The 14,371-nt window shown below is 37.1% G+C and overlaps 1 protein-coding gene across 1 annotated transcript in view; it reads right to left on the bottom strand.

The window, feature by feature from the left end:
- elac2 (elaC ribonuclease Z 2) overlaps nucleotides 1-14,371 on the bottom strand; it is a 71,006-nt gene that overhangs the window by 22,321 nt on the left and 34,314 nt on the right. The window contains exons 14-19 of the mRNA XM_073025876.1: nucleotides 14,159-14,250; nucleotides 10,843-10,964; nucleotides 9,330-9,426; nucleotides 8,711-8,849; nucleotides 7,940-7,978; nucleotides 5,131-5,240 (exon numbers count right to left, since the gene is read on the bottom strand). Coding sequence (XP_072881977.1) covers nucleotides 5,131-5,240; nucleotides 7,940-7,978; nucleotides 8,711-8,849; nucleotides 9,330-9,426; nucleotides 10,843-10,964; nucleotides 14,159-14,250 — 599 coding nt within the window. The remainder of the gene's footprint in view (nucleotides 1-5,130; nucleotides 5,241-7,939; nucleotides 7,979-8,710; nucleotides 8,850-9,329; nucleotides 9,427-10,842; nucleotides 10,965-14,158; nucleotides 14,251-14,371) is intronic.

The following is a 14,371-nucleotide window of genomic DNA, read 5'->3' as shown; positions in this document are numbered from 1 at the left end:
GTAAATATATTTTACCTAAGCTAGGATTTTTATTCTGCCATATATATGAGGAAATTTTTGAATCAACATTAGCAAAAAAAGATTTCGGAATAAAAATTGGTACCGCTTGAAATATATATAAAAACTTGGGTAAAATAACCATCTTAATAGCATTAATCCGACCTATCAGAGATAAAGATAGTGGTGACCACTTAGTAAACAAACATTTAATCTGATTGATTAAGGGTAAAAAATTAACCTTAAATAAATCTTTATAGTTTTTTGTGATTTTAATCCCTAAGTAAATAAAAGAGTCATTAACTAATTTAAAAGGTAAATTTCCATAAATTGGAACCTGTCTATTTAAAGGAAACAATTCACTCTTAAGATTTAATTTATACCTGGAAAAATCACTAAATTGAGCCAACAATGATAAAACTGCAGGAATGGATTTCTCAGGATCAGAAATAAATAATAATAAATCATCTGCATATAATGATAACTTATGTATATCTGTCCCACGATTAATGCCAAAAATGTTCTGTGATTCTCTGATAGCAATTGCCAAGGGTTCTAAAGCAATATCAAATAATAATGGACTAAGAGGACAGCCTTGTCTAATACCCTGAAATAAACGAAAAAAGGGAGATCTTTGATTGTTAGTAAGCACCGAGGCTACTGGAGTATGATATATCAGTTTAATCCAGGAAATGAATGTCGGACTAAAATTAAACTTCTCAAGCACATTAAATAAGTATGGCCATTCAACTCTATCAAATGCTTTCTCCGCATCTAATGAAATGACACATTCTGAAGGGCTATGTGAAGGAGTATAAACAATATTCAATAATCTCCTAACATTGAAAAAAGAATAGCGATTTTTAATAAAACCGGTTTGATCTTCCGAAATAATTTGGGGTATTACCTTCTCCAGCCTGGATGCCAGTACCTTGGAAAAGATCTTGGAATCTACATTCAATAAAGATATTGGTCTATAGGATGCACAGTCAGTAGGGTCTTTATCTTTCTTCAATATTAAAGAAATGGAAGCTCTATAAAAAGATTGTGGCAGATTGCCCAATCTAATTGCTTCTTCAAAAACCCTGCATAACCAAGGAGAAAGAGTAGCAGAAAAACATTTTAAAAATTCTACTGTATACCCATCTGGACCTGGTGCTTTCCCAGAATTCATAGAGGAAATAACCCCTTTAATTTCTGCATCTGTAATAGGAGTTTCTAATATTGAAAGATCATCTGATGATAATTTTGGAAAATTCAATTTCCCAAGAAAATCACACATGGTATTACGATCATGAGGGAATTCGGAATGATACAGGGAGGTATAAAAATCTTGAAATGATTTATTTATCTCATCATGGTTAACTGTCAGATCTCCATTCTGCTGACGGATCTTAGTAATTTGACGTTTAACCAAAGCATTCTTCAATTGACTAGCTAACATTTTACCCGATTTATCACTATGTATATAAAAATCAGATCTGGTTTTCATTAATTGATTTTCAATCGAAGATGTAAGTAATAAACTATGTTCCGTTTGAAGTTCAACCCTTTGTTTGTAAAGCTCCTTACTCGGAGTAATCGAATATTTCTTGTCAATCTCTTTAATTTTATCAACCAATAAAAGAGTTTCCTTCTTAATGCGTTTTCTCAGACCAACAGAGTAGGAGATAATCTGTCCACGTATATATGCTTTAAAAGTGTCCCAAAGTGTTCCGCAAGAAATATCATCCGTGGAATTAGTTGAAAAGAAGAAATCGATCTGTTCCTTCATAAATGTAATAAAATCCGGATCTTGCAGTAAGGTAGAATCAAATCGCCATTGTCTAGCACTAGAAGCTGTATCCGTAAATTTAATAGGAAGTTTTAATGGAGCATGGTCAGAGATGGCTATAATATCATAATTACAACCAATTACCGATGGAATAAAACAAGAGTCAATAAAAAAATAATCAATTCTCGAGTAGGAATGATAAACATGTGAGAAAAATGAAAACTCTTTGTCCTTAGAATGCCGAAATCTCCAAATATCAAAAATTCCATTATCAGTCAAAAAAGAGTTAATACAAGTGGCCGACTTATTAGGTAAAGTCTGAGTAGATATAGATTTGTCCATCAAAGGATTTAAACAATTAAAGTCACCACCCATTATTAACTTATATTCATTTAGATTAGGTAGAGAAGTAAATAAGGACTTAAAAAAATCGGGACAATCCACATTTGGAGCATAAACATTAACCATAGCAACCTTTTTGTTAAAAAGTAAGCCAGTAATTAACAAAAATCTACCATTCGGATCCGAAAAGATATCATGTTGGACAAATGCAATAGAGTCAATAAAAATTGAAACTCCCTTTACTTTGGCATTCGAATTCGAATGATACTGTTGACCCCTCCAAAACCTAAAAAAGCAATAATTGTCCTCTTTCCTCACATGAGTTTCTTGTACAAAAATAATATGAGCATTAAGTCTTTGGAATACTTTGAAAATCTTTTTCCGTTTAATCGGATGGTTTAAGCCATTAGTATTCCAAGAGACAAAATTAATGGTCTGACCCATATTTCTGAAATCAACCCTTTGGTATATAAAGGGTTAACCAAATTATGAACTCATGCACCCGGAAGAGGAACAAAAATAAGGGGCGGACCCGGAAGTGACGACATTTCGGACATTTTTGTAGTTTAAAATCAGCCCAAATGAAAAAACTAAAAAAAACTGATATAAGAAATATAAGATTTAGAAAAAGACCTCCCACCCCCCCCACCCAAGAGGAAAAAAAAAGACCACCCCAGCCAGAGATAGGCTGGGAAAAAGGAAGATGAAACTAAATCTACCCCCATATCAGAAGGCAACTCCATATATAAAGGATTAAAAAAAAGATCCACCCAAACTCTAAAGAAATAATAATCACTATACTAAAACCAAACTTCTTAATATAATTGGTAGTAAAAAAAAACAAAAAGAATATTATCACTAGTAACTTATAAATCGGGTTAAAACCCAAACAAGCCAAAAAAAAATTTAAACTGTGATAAGAGATGCATTATAGGAAAAAGACGAGAGAAAAAAAAGGCGAAATCAAAAAAAAAGCCAGAAATATTTTAAAGAAACCGCCATCTTAAGTAAAAAAAAAATTCACCTTCGAAGGATTAATAATAATGACCAAAGATAAAGTACAGTGGTTAAAGTAAGTAAAATAAAAAGATTAGTATATCAAAAAAAACTTTAACTAGAGTATAAAATATAGAGTAAACCTACACCAATAGCCAGAAACAAAATCTGGTTTTGGAAATACAAACCATCTTGCACGATCAAAATCACTCATTTATTACAAATGAGTGTCCGTAGCAGTAGGGAAGTTCTCATTCAGAAAGTTTCTCGCTTCAGATGTAGAAAGAAAAACACGCTGTGGTGCATTTGGAGGCGATATTCTGAGCTTCGCAGGGTATAAGAGTGCAGGTTTTAGATTTTTCTCTTAACATTCAGACATCAGAGGTTTAAAAAGAAGCCTTGCCTTCATTACTTCTGGACTAAAATCTTCTACTAATCGAAAATTGTGATCCTGAAATGTGATCATCCCTACACGCCGAGCCACACGAATAAGTTGCTCTTTAACATGCACATAGTGAAATCGGACAATTACAACCGGTGGTTTAGCTGAAGCACTTGGTGATTGATGCATAATTCTGTGAGCGCGATCGAGTAACGGAGGACTGTCTGGGAATACAGAAGGGAACGCATCCTTTAAAAGTTGAGCAAAGTACTTCGAGGGGTCCCCTTGTTCAATACCTTCCGGGAGACCAAGTATGCGTAAGTTCTGTCTTCTGGACCGATTCTCAAAGTTGACACTCTTGGCTTTAAGTGTTTCCACCTGTTTAATTGTCGAAAATAAGTTCTGCTCCAGTTTTTCAATTATCAAGTCTCGCTTCCGAGCGTCCTCTTGCAGAGTTGCGATTAGAACTTGCTGCTGGTTAACTACTGAATCCATCTTATCCATATAATCTTGAAAAGCCTTTATATCTTGTTTAAAAATTTGTCGTTCTTCAAATTTTTGATTTAAAACCTCCAATAACATTTCACAAGTCAATTCAGTGCGCTTAGGATCAGTCTGCTTCTTCTTCTCATTCCCGTTAGGATCCTTCCCAGGTTCTCGCCCTTTAGATCTAAGAGCCATTTCTGTATTCATTTCTTCAAAAATTCACAATAAACTCTTAAAGATAAGTCCAAAAAAGTAGCAAGAATCTTTTGGTGTAGGTAAAAATAAGTTAAATAAGGGTGATCATAGGTTAAAAAAAGTAAAGGTTTTGGAGCGAATCTGAAACAGTGCTCACTCCATGAGCATCTCCTGCTGACCCCAACACCCAACTTTTTATAAAAACATTAGAATGTTATATGATTTGAAATGTTCTAATGCCAGGAATACCTGTGATTGATGAGATGAGGATGTGCTCTGTATACAACACTATTTGAGGACATGCACCAGGCAGAAAGTGATGTGCTTACTACACCCTATCTCAATCATCCATTTCTCAGATGAAGATAATACCAATGATTGATAAAGTACCACATTTACTTTCTGGAAAACTGTAAGTGTCCTTATGGGCATTAATTAAATCTTGAGAGAGAACTTCTCAAGGGACGATCAATTATCTCATAATGAAAATCACAAGTCTCGTTAAAGGTAGCACAGGTAATCAAAAGTTACACTCAATACAATTTAAATGTTGAAAACATGATGCACCAAAATTTTTGACTCACATAAGCAATAAACCTGGACAACTGCTACATATATAAAGATTTTTATTTAGATAGCATCTTTCACAACTCCAGGACCTTAAAGTCTACTTCAACCAGGGAAGACCATTCCCAAGTGTGGTCACTTCCATAATAAGATTATGTGAGCAAAGGCGATGGCTACAGTTCAGAATATTTCATCAGGAATGAGGGCCTAAGCAAAGATTAAGAATGACATTTAATTGTTCCACATTGCTTTGCTTCTCCCTCCCTTTGCAGAAGGAAAGCATTGAGCTATTTTTCTGTCCCTTATTCCTCACCCTCGCATAACCACTGACCTATCCCAACTTCTAAAGAAAAGCTCAGTAAACATGTTTATTCTCCAAAAACAAACTCACTTGATATGGTGTAGGATCTCCTGGCAATGATCATGGTACTGTTTCAACCAGTTCATGATCTGTGTCGGGCCCACAAGTATAACTGGGCTAAACGCCTCACCCAGAGCAGCCTGAAAACAGAAGAGATGGCAACTAGGATCAAAATGAAATAATTGTAAGCTGACAATATCTCAGGGTGGCAGCAATGCGAAGAAACAAAGGCTTAGGAATCAGGGTGGGTAGTGGTCATCAGCTACTGTTGGATAAGGGAGAGCATGCAGAAACTATTCCCAGAACTCAGAAATGGGATCATTAAAACAGTGACAGAAACTTGGGAGTACATGAATACTTTCAAAGTTTGCTGATGTAGAACCTGGCTACCTAATGGAAGCCCAAGGGGTCCCACCTACATGTGCTATATTTGTATACATACTCATGAAGCACTTGGGTTCAGAATGAGTGCTTGCACTAGCTTAAGGAATTTGGCCTGACTTTTTGTGTCTTCCATTCCTCAATCAACACTTGATATTTCATACTTAAACAACTTCTTGGGTAAGATTGTTAAATTTATTAAACAGTTAAACTAATTAGGAAAAATAATACTTGTGCTGCCGAAGGGCTTCAGACCAAAACGTCAACAGTACTACTTTTTTTCCATTGATGCTCCATGGTCTGCTGAGTTCCTCCAGCATTGTGTATGTTACTTATGCTGCAGTCAGTTTGGAACTTCGAATCCACACAAACCTCACTACTGATAGCACCAAACTGCAGCAAAAAACAAGGAAGTCAATTAACGAGAGACAGACCAGAAACTGGGGCTGTTCTCACTTCAACGAAGATTTGACAGAAACATTTCAAATAAAGAGTGACCAGAAAATAGAGAAACAAAGGCTATGGGTTTCATAATCATTGCTTGAAGGTACCAAAGGATTCAGGCATTTTTATTCTGGGAGATTCGTATGAAAGTGTGGCCACTAGATCCTGAATCCAGGATTACAGGAAAATGGTATTGGAAGACTGGGTTAGCTAGAGCTTGCACAGTACAATTTCTGACAGACCTTCTTTGGTGTGCCACTTATAATTGCAGCTGTACTTCTGTAAATTCAGTTCCTTAAATTATTGGTCCTATGAAAGCAGCTGCAAAGATTTGCTCAGGACAAATCAGATGGCAAAGAACACTGGTGATAACTCACATGACACCATTGTGACGGTTAGAGTTACACAGCCATTCAAGATTAATACTGAGCAAGACTCAAAGAACAAGCCCTATATATTGACTGAGCATACACATCAAGATTGGCCTCAGAAGACAAAAGAATGTACAGATGAATGAGAACCATCAGAATCATGAATATATTGGCACAAATTTCCTAATGGATTATTCCCAGCATCAGAACTTCCCAAATGATTCAAGTACACAGTTAGGAATGTGTCAAATAAACAACTAGTAAAATGATAAACTGTTACAGTAACAAATATATGTAGACTTGAGAAATTAAAAATACAAAGTATCATGCCACTTTTGTGAAAAGAACAGGTGACTCAATGTTTGGAAGTATTGGAATGCATTACAATAGACATCAGAGAATTTAATTGTAAGAACACAGTTTGTCATCCCTCTGATTTATTTTAGTGCACCAAAGCTTGTAATGAACACAGCAGCACTTTGAATCGATATTGTACACTGAGAGCAAGTTACCTGCTTACCTAATGTCTTAAGGACATACACATGACCAGTAATGATATGGGCTCAAGTCTATTCCAGCTACTTTAAGCACCACCTCCATTTCAAGAACAAGCCAACAAGCAACCACAAAAGGTCTATGGACTCCAACTCACCAACCTCTCCCCTCACTCACCACCCACATGAACTCCACTCTGTAAACCTCCGTCCTGACAATCCCATCGAGTGATTTTTTTCCCTCAACTATGGAACCCTTCCATCACTGTCAACAGGGTGGTCACTCATTTCCAGTCCACTTCTCACACATCTGCTCACCACATTCCTCTCATTTTGCACTCATCCACCTCAACTTCCTTCACCTCTAATGCAATGCCAGTATTGGGCTCTACTTCCTTCAAAACTCTTGAGGGTCTGTGTCATCCAGGATGTTCTGATTCACTCCCCATCTAACACAAATTCTCCTTCCCACATAGGAATTGTCATCTTACTTCTTCTCTCTCCGCCCCAAAGGAGATCAAGTTTCTTTTCATTAAGGAGATACTTAAGTCAATTTCATATACAGCACTCAGTGTGATTTCTCATACAACATTGGCAATACATCCAGTCTGAGAACATGGCTCCATGACTCCAGTCTCCCAGTTTGATTTTCATCTTGTGCCTCCAGTACTTATCAAAATTTCAGTACAAGACCCAGCTCAGCTCAGACCAGAAACATTATGGCCTTCTGGATTCAACATCAATTCCAATATTTCAGATAAGCAATATCATTAACATTTTTATTTTAGATTTTCCATCTGAGAGTTTCGGGTGATTATTCAGCATTCATCACTCATCTCCAGAATGACCTGTTTCTTCACTCACCCTTAAGGACTTTAATTCACTCATACTATCACCCTTTGACTTTCTCTCTCCCTCTCTTTAACACCTATTACAGCCTTTTCTATGGTTCTCTCTTCCCCACTTCCACAACACTCTGAATCTTAAAACCAATCTTGATGATCTCCATTGAGAGATCATCAACCCAAAACATTTTCTCTCCCCATAGGTGCTGCCGAACCAGTTCCAACATTCATTCTTACTCAATCTTCAGTTGTGCATGTGTTAAGATATTAAAAATGCAATATTAAAATGATTACTTCAACTTACCAGAGCCCTTTCCCGTTCCAACAATATATTTATTAAGCCCTGCAACACATTAAGATGTTACTATGGAAACAATATATTGAAACAAGTGCACTGGAATTACACAACTACAACTTCAAAATGTACTTCAACTCAATTTATGTTCATATATAGAATGTCCACAACCACATACAATCTATGCAGGAATTTAATATAAATAACAGACAAAAGGAATTTATTGGGAATTACACCCTTTGTGATTGCCATTGCAATGACAAATATTCCGGTGAAGCATTTACTTGCATCTCATCAGTAGTGGTCTCCTTTTCAAAATAAATCAATCATAGGAATATCATATGTGCCAGTAATGGTCCTAATCCGAGCTACTACATCCCAAACTCAACAACATATTCACTTTATTGCCAAGCTCACATAACTATTTAAGTGGGCATCTTGTACATTAAAAGCTCAAAGAATAGAATGGAGAAATAATCATACAACATGCAAACGGGTTCTCATGCTGGCCATGGAGTACTGACCCACATTAATCCCATTTTCCAGCACACCGCCCATAGACTTCAAGTGTTCACTTAAATACTTAAGTCAGGGGTTCCCAACCTGGGCTCCATTGACTCCTTGCTTAATGGTATTTGTCCATGGCATTAAGAAAAGTTAAGAACCCCTGTTTTAAGTGTTGATACTTCTTAAGATGTGTGTGGAGGTGGGGGGAAGGTGCAGGGGTGGAATAATTCTACAGAACTTGAACATTAAATACGTGGAATTAAAGGTACTCACTGTGTGATGATCAGCATGCATGTGGGACACAAAGATGATTGACAGATTACAGAGGACCCTGTCCACATCATTACCGTAATGGCGACAGAGTTGTCCAAAGGTACCTTCACCACAGTCCAACAATATAGATCGTGTAGAGCTAATAACAGCGTAAAACAAAAGTCACTAAGAGTGGTAGATTCCTATAACATTACCACAATTGCTTTCCTCTTCTTATATTTTTCCAGAGAAATGGCTTAACTTTGTACAGTTTTCTTCAGATCACCAGTAAAAATAAAAAAAAATTTTCAATGAAAAACTGCACTGGATTAATTTAAAGCAAAGTCCATAGTGTGGACAAACAACATATTATTTTGAAAATTCAGAAGTGTGAATGTACTAAATAGTGCCTTTAAGAAAACAAAACATCCTCAACCAACTCACACACCAAATAAAATTTAGCACCAAGCTGCATTAGGAGATCACCAGAAAAATCATTAAAACCTGGCTTAAAAGTTGAGAAATTAAAACATGAAATGCAAAGCATAAATGCGAATCTTGTCAATTCACACAGAAAGCCTCCTTCTATACTGACATTACTTTTGAATAAAGGCTCCACAATTAATAAAAAGAGACTTACTCTACATTTAGAATGATGGAGCTAACGTTTCGAATCTTCATCGGGATCGCAGAACCAGTTCCAAGAAAGACTACTTCTGGGTATTTCTCCATATGCCCTGGTAATACAAGTCAAAGATAACTCAACCCTGTATCTATGGCCAGTGAATCTGAACTTACAAAACACGTTTTCTTTTAAATATACATAACAAGAAGATCATAATGTAAACCCATAACACAATACTAACAATGCAAATGGCAAATATTTAAAATATTTCCTTATATTCTTACAAGGCTGTCATTCAGTCATCAGGTCTGTGTCAGCTCACCAAATAATCCTATTCCTGTTAACTTTCCCTGTAAAGTCATCTCCCCAAAGAGACACAGATGTACAGCATCTTCAGTCCACTGAGTCTGCACAGATCACTAACTCTACCACCCACTTTACAGTAGAGGCAATTTTCTGTGGCTAATTAACATACCAACGCACACATCTTTGAGGCATGGGAGGAAGCAGGAGCAATTGGAAGACACTAGTATAGTCCCAGGATGAATGTTGAACTCCACAAAGGCACGAGGTCAGGACTAAACTCTACAGCTGTGCCACTATGCTCTTCTGATCTTATGAACAGGAAATGCAGAAATACTTAGGGTGAGGAGAGGGCAGGATCGGGAAACATTTTTGAAGAATGTTAACGAACCATCAAGAACCATTCTATCTTTGCCTCAATGCACCCAATGACTTAGCCTCCATAGCTGCTCATGGCAACAAATTTCACAGATTTACCACCCTCTGGCTAAACTAATTATTTATTGCAATTTATTTATATTTACATTTGTGCAATTTGTTGTCTTCTATGCTCTTGCTCTTTTATTGATCCTGTTTATGGTTACTATTCTATAGATTTGTTGAGTATGCCTGCAGAAAAAAAAAGCTCAGGGTTGTAGCTATGACATGTATGCACTCTGATCATATATTTTACTTTTACTTTTTTTAAAAAAAAATTAGCTCATGCCCTGAAGTTGTGTGGTAGTGTTACAACTTGAGTAGCAGTGTTACAGCAGCCCAGCAGTTTGGTCAGCAGAAACTTTAGAAAGTAGTACAACCTCTGCAGTTATTCTAAATTTTTAAAATAACATCCTCCATCTTGTCTCAACAGCCAAGTTTCCTGCAAGGGGTAGGGAGAAACTACCAGCAGAACGGGAAAACCAATCCTGAGAAGAGTTCGCAATACACCAGGAAAACCTAATTTTATTCTTGAGAAAGTAGCACTTGCTAATATTGTTTAAGAATTGCAGTTGCTTTCCTAGATCAAAAGCAAATGAGCTAGCCTAAAAACAAGATCATTTAATCTGATCTGAAGATGGAGAAACATTAAGGCAGCTAACTAAGCATTTCATTAGTCCAACACAGTTCAGGTACAGCCCAGATTAGGAACAAAACACCAGCTTTAAAAAAAAAAACAAGGACAAACATTTTAAACCAGACACTTTCTTTACCAATTAAAAGTAGCCCAATGTTTGCAATGGTTTACCTGATGGGAGAGCAGGGTTTGCAGCCAATACTTGTTTACATTCTTCAACTTCCTCCCTAAAGCCTGGGATTTCCATCGCTTCTTTAATAAATTCTTCTGTATCAGCATCAACTACAGCATCCCTGCTTGAGCAAAGTTGATAAAGTGTTACTTAAAACTAAGTAGTCAGAGCACAGAAAATGGTCATTTAGAGCACCCAGTCTGTACCCCCCCCCCACCAACTAGCATAATCTACAGTCATCACATTTTATTCTCCCCATAGTCCAACGTGGAAGAAAACAAAAAATCTCAATCACCATTTGGATCATGGACTGTACTAAGCTGGCAACTCTTTTCATCTTCTGCAGCAATGTCAAAGAGACAGAGGTACAACACAGAAATAGTCCCTTCAATCCACAGACTCAATAATCCTACTCTCTGACAACAGGCTACAATCCACAAACCTGCTCCCAAAATAGTGTTTAAATTCATAACCAAGTGCAGGATAGCTGTGTCACACAGCTGCTTAAAAAGGTGAACACAACCCAACCTGTGTTATCTAGGGATGGATGAGTTGGCATTGAAGAGGGTCCAGAGGTTCGTGAGACTTATTCAGGGAATGAAAGGGTTAACTTTGAGGCGCGTGTGATGGTTCAGAGCCTGTACTTGCTGGAGCTTAGAAGAATGAGGGGGGAATCTCATTGAAACCATTTGAATATTGAAAGGCCTAGACTGCTTGAGCGTGGAGAGAATGAGGATGTTGCCTATAGTGAGGCAGTCCAGGACCGGAGGGCACAGTCTCAGAATAAAAGGATGCCCATTTAGAACAGATTTCTTTAGCCAGAGGGTGGTGAAACTGTGCAATTCATTGTCACAGCTCACTGTGGAGGCCAAGTTATTGGGTAAAGCAGAGGGTGGTTGGTTCTCGATTAGTAAGGGTTACAGGAGGAGGTAGGCGAATGGGATTGAGAACGGTAATAAATCAGCGATAATGGAATGACAAGAGCACACTCAATGGGTCGAGACACACATACAGATAACTTGGGATCTCAACATGAGAACATTTAGTCCCCATCCTCATTGGCTAACTCTCCAGGACAGAAATGATCTCCTGCTGGCACACAGCATTCCCATTATAAAGCCTGGTCAGAAACAAAGACAGGCCAACATTTTATATTCCTTATTATTGAACCAAGATCACATCACGTATTTGTCTCAATACCAGAATAGAAGTGGGTTCTTTGCCGCTCCTTTATTTCCAATTAACTGCTCTCTTCATCCCTCACTAGGCACAGGCCAAGATTTGCAATAATCCTAATCCTCTTCGATGCTGTGAAACCAGCATGGAAGACAATGAATAATCACACACCGAATCTCTGACAGCTGAGTAGGAAAAATATATGGTGCCTAAGATGCCATCTTGCAAAATGGCCATTCTCACCTGTACATCTCAGCCCATAATGTAGATTCCTTGTAAAACACAGAATCTGCAGTAAGAATTTTGGCAAGTCGAGGAATAAGGATTAACATTTATACAAGGTGTTAGCAGCCTGGGATGCTAATACCTGCACCCCTCCATGGCCTCAAATCTACAATGCTCACTGTCTTGGGAAAGCAGCCAGCATAGTCATAGACCCCTCCCATCCTCTCATTCACTCTTCTCCCCCTTTCTATCGGGTAGGCAAAACAAAAAGCTGAAAACACACACCAACAGGTTCAATGACAGCTTCTGTACTGCTGTTATAATACAACAGGACAAACCTCTTTCAAAATAAAGTTGAACTCTTTACCTCACAATCTACCTCATCATGGCCCTTACATTGACCTGTACTGCACATTTTCCGTAACTGAATTATATTCTGAATTTTGCTATTGTTTTTCCTTTTAAAGAACCTCAATATACTTATGTTTTAAAATTATCTTTATAGATGACAAGCAAAATAAAGTTTTTTCACTATATCTTACCACACATGAGAATAATACATCACTTTACCAATGAGAGCTTTAATATTTGATCTGTACCTGGACACAAATATAAAGTAAACATTCTTTTTTACATTTCATCTTATAGTTTTATGGGTAAAAAATCTAGCTATAATTTCTGGAAGAAAGCTCAACTTCTGGAGAGGAACTATAAAAGACTACAAGAAAAGAGATACAGTATTAAAACTTCAGGTTCATGTTGTTTCTTTAGAACTGACGAAACAAAATGAAGCATTAACTCAGTTTCTCTTTCACCGCATACTGCTGACCTGCTGAGCATTTCCAATGCTTTCTGTTCACAACTCAGATTTCCAGTACCTGCAATATTTTATTTTAGGGAAATAATGATTGCAGTTCTCAAGAATGAAGATGGAATCACATAAATACTAATGTCTCCAGAGTTAAAAAGGAAAACTGATCAGAGATTGACTAACAATGGTAAAGCAAACCAAAAGATTTCAGTCGAAGCAATATTAGTGATCCTTAACAATGAACTCAACTCAGTATACTGCTTTGTTAAACTTAACCAGTTATACCATAGGATACAGGAGCAGAATTAGGCCATTTACCCATTGAGCTGACTCCACCATTTGATCATGGCTAATTTATTTTCTTTCTCAACCCCAAATGGATCCACATTTGGCCAAACTACACCCAAATTAACTTCAACCAGTCAAGATAGAATCCATTGTGCATAATTCACTTCAACCTGGATTCAATGCAATCTAATACTTAGGCACAACCAGTCACATTCTTCAGATCCCATGCAATCTATCAGTTATTTGAAAGCACTGGCTGGTAGTTACATTCATCCTTTGCTAACTTAATTCTCAAGTTATTGATTGGATTTACTTGTACAGAAGTCATTGCATTAAGTTTTCTCCTGTTTTGCATTTCTTAAAGGAACATACAGGAAGTTAGAAGAAACCAGTGCAGTGATTTAAAGTTTAGGTCGTTCTAACAAAGAACGAGCACAACATGATGAGCCACATTGTTTACTATTGTTACAAAATGCATTAGATAGAAGGAATAGCATAAAACATGCTCCACTATTGCTCTAACTACTTTGTTACAACCTTCCATTCCTTTCTCCCTCATGCAGTTGTCTAGCCTCTGCTATATTCTATCAGTGCTCCTCCCCTCACTACACATGGCCCTCAGTCCAAAATTTTAGCCACTCTTTAATTAAATTGCTCCTTTGGTATTCTGCTTAAGATATATTGGTGTCTGATTTAGATACACAGACAATTGTTAATCAGAAGTCACTGGTTTTCAACAGATTGTACATTACGTTCATACATCATCAATTCTGGTGAACAACCAGAGTAAATATACCTCACTTACATGAACTGACCTTTGCCATTCAAATTTGGGTTTTAGTTGATACTTCAGCAGGCAGTGACCTCGAACAGCAGGCACAGAGAGAGTGGAAGAGTCATCCTGAAACTACAAGGAAGTTAACTCTGCTCATTCATTATTGTTTCATTTGGTTTCGAATTAGAATGGCATGAAAAGGTCAGTGACAGCATTCAGATTTAAATTCATTTATTTATCACATGTACATTGA

This window comes from Hemitrygon akajei, chromosome 22 (genome assembly GCF_048418815.1).
Source record: "Hemitrygon akajei chromosome 22, sHemAka1.3, whole genome shotgun sequence".
Lineage (NCBI taxonomy): Eukaryota > Metazoa > Chordata > Chondrichthyes > Myliobatiformes > Dasyatidae > Hemitrygon > Hemitrygon akajei.
The sequence above is the reverse complement of the archived record's forward strand: the minus strand, read 5'-3'. Positions and strand labels throughout refer to the sequence as shown.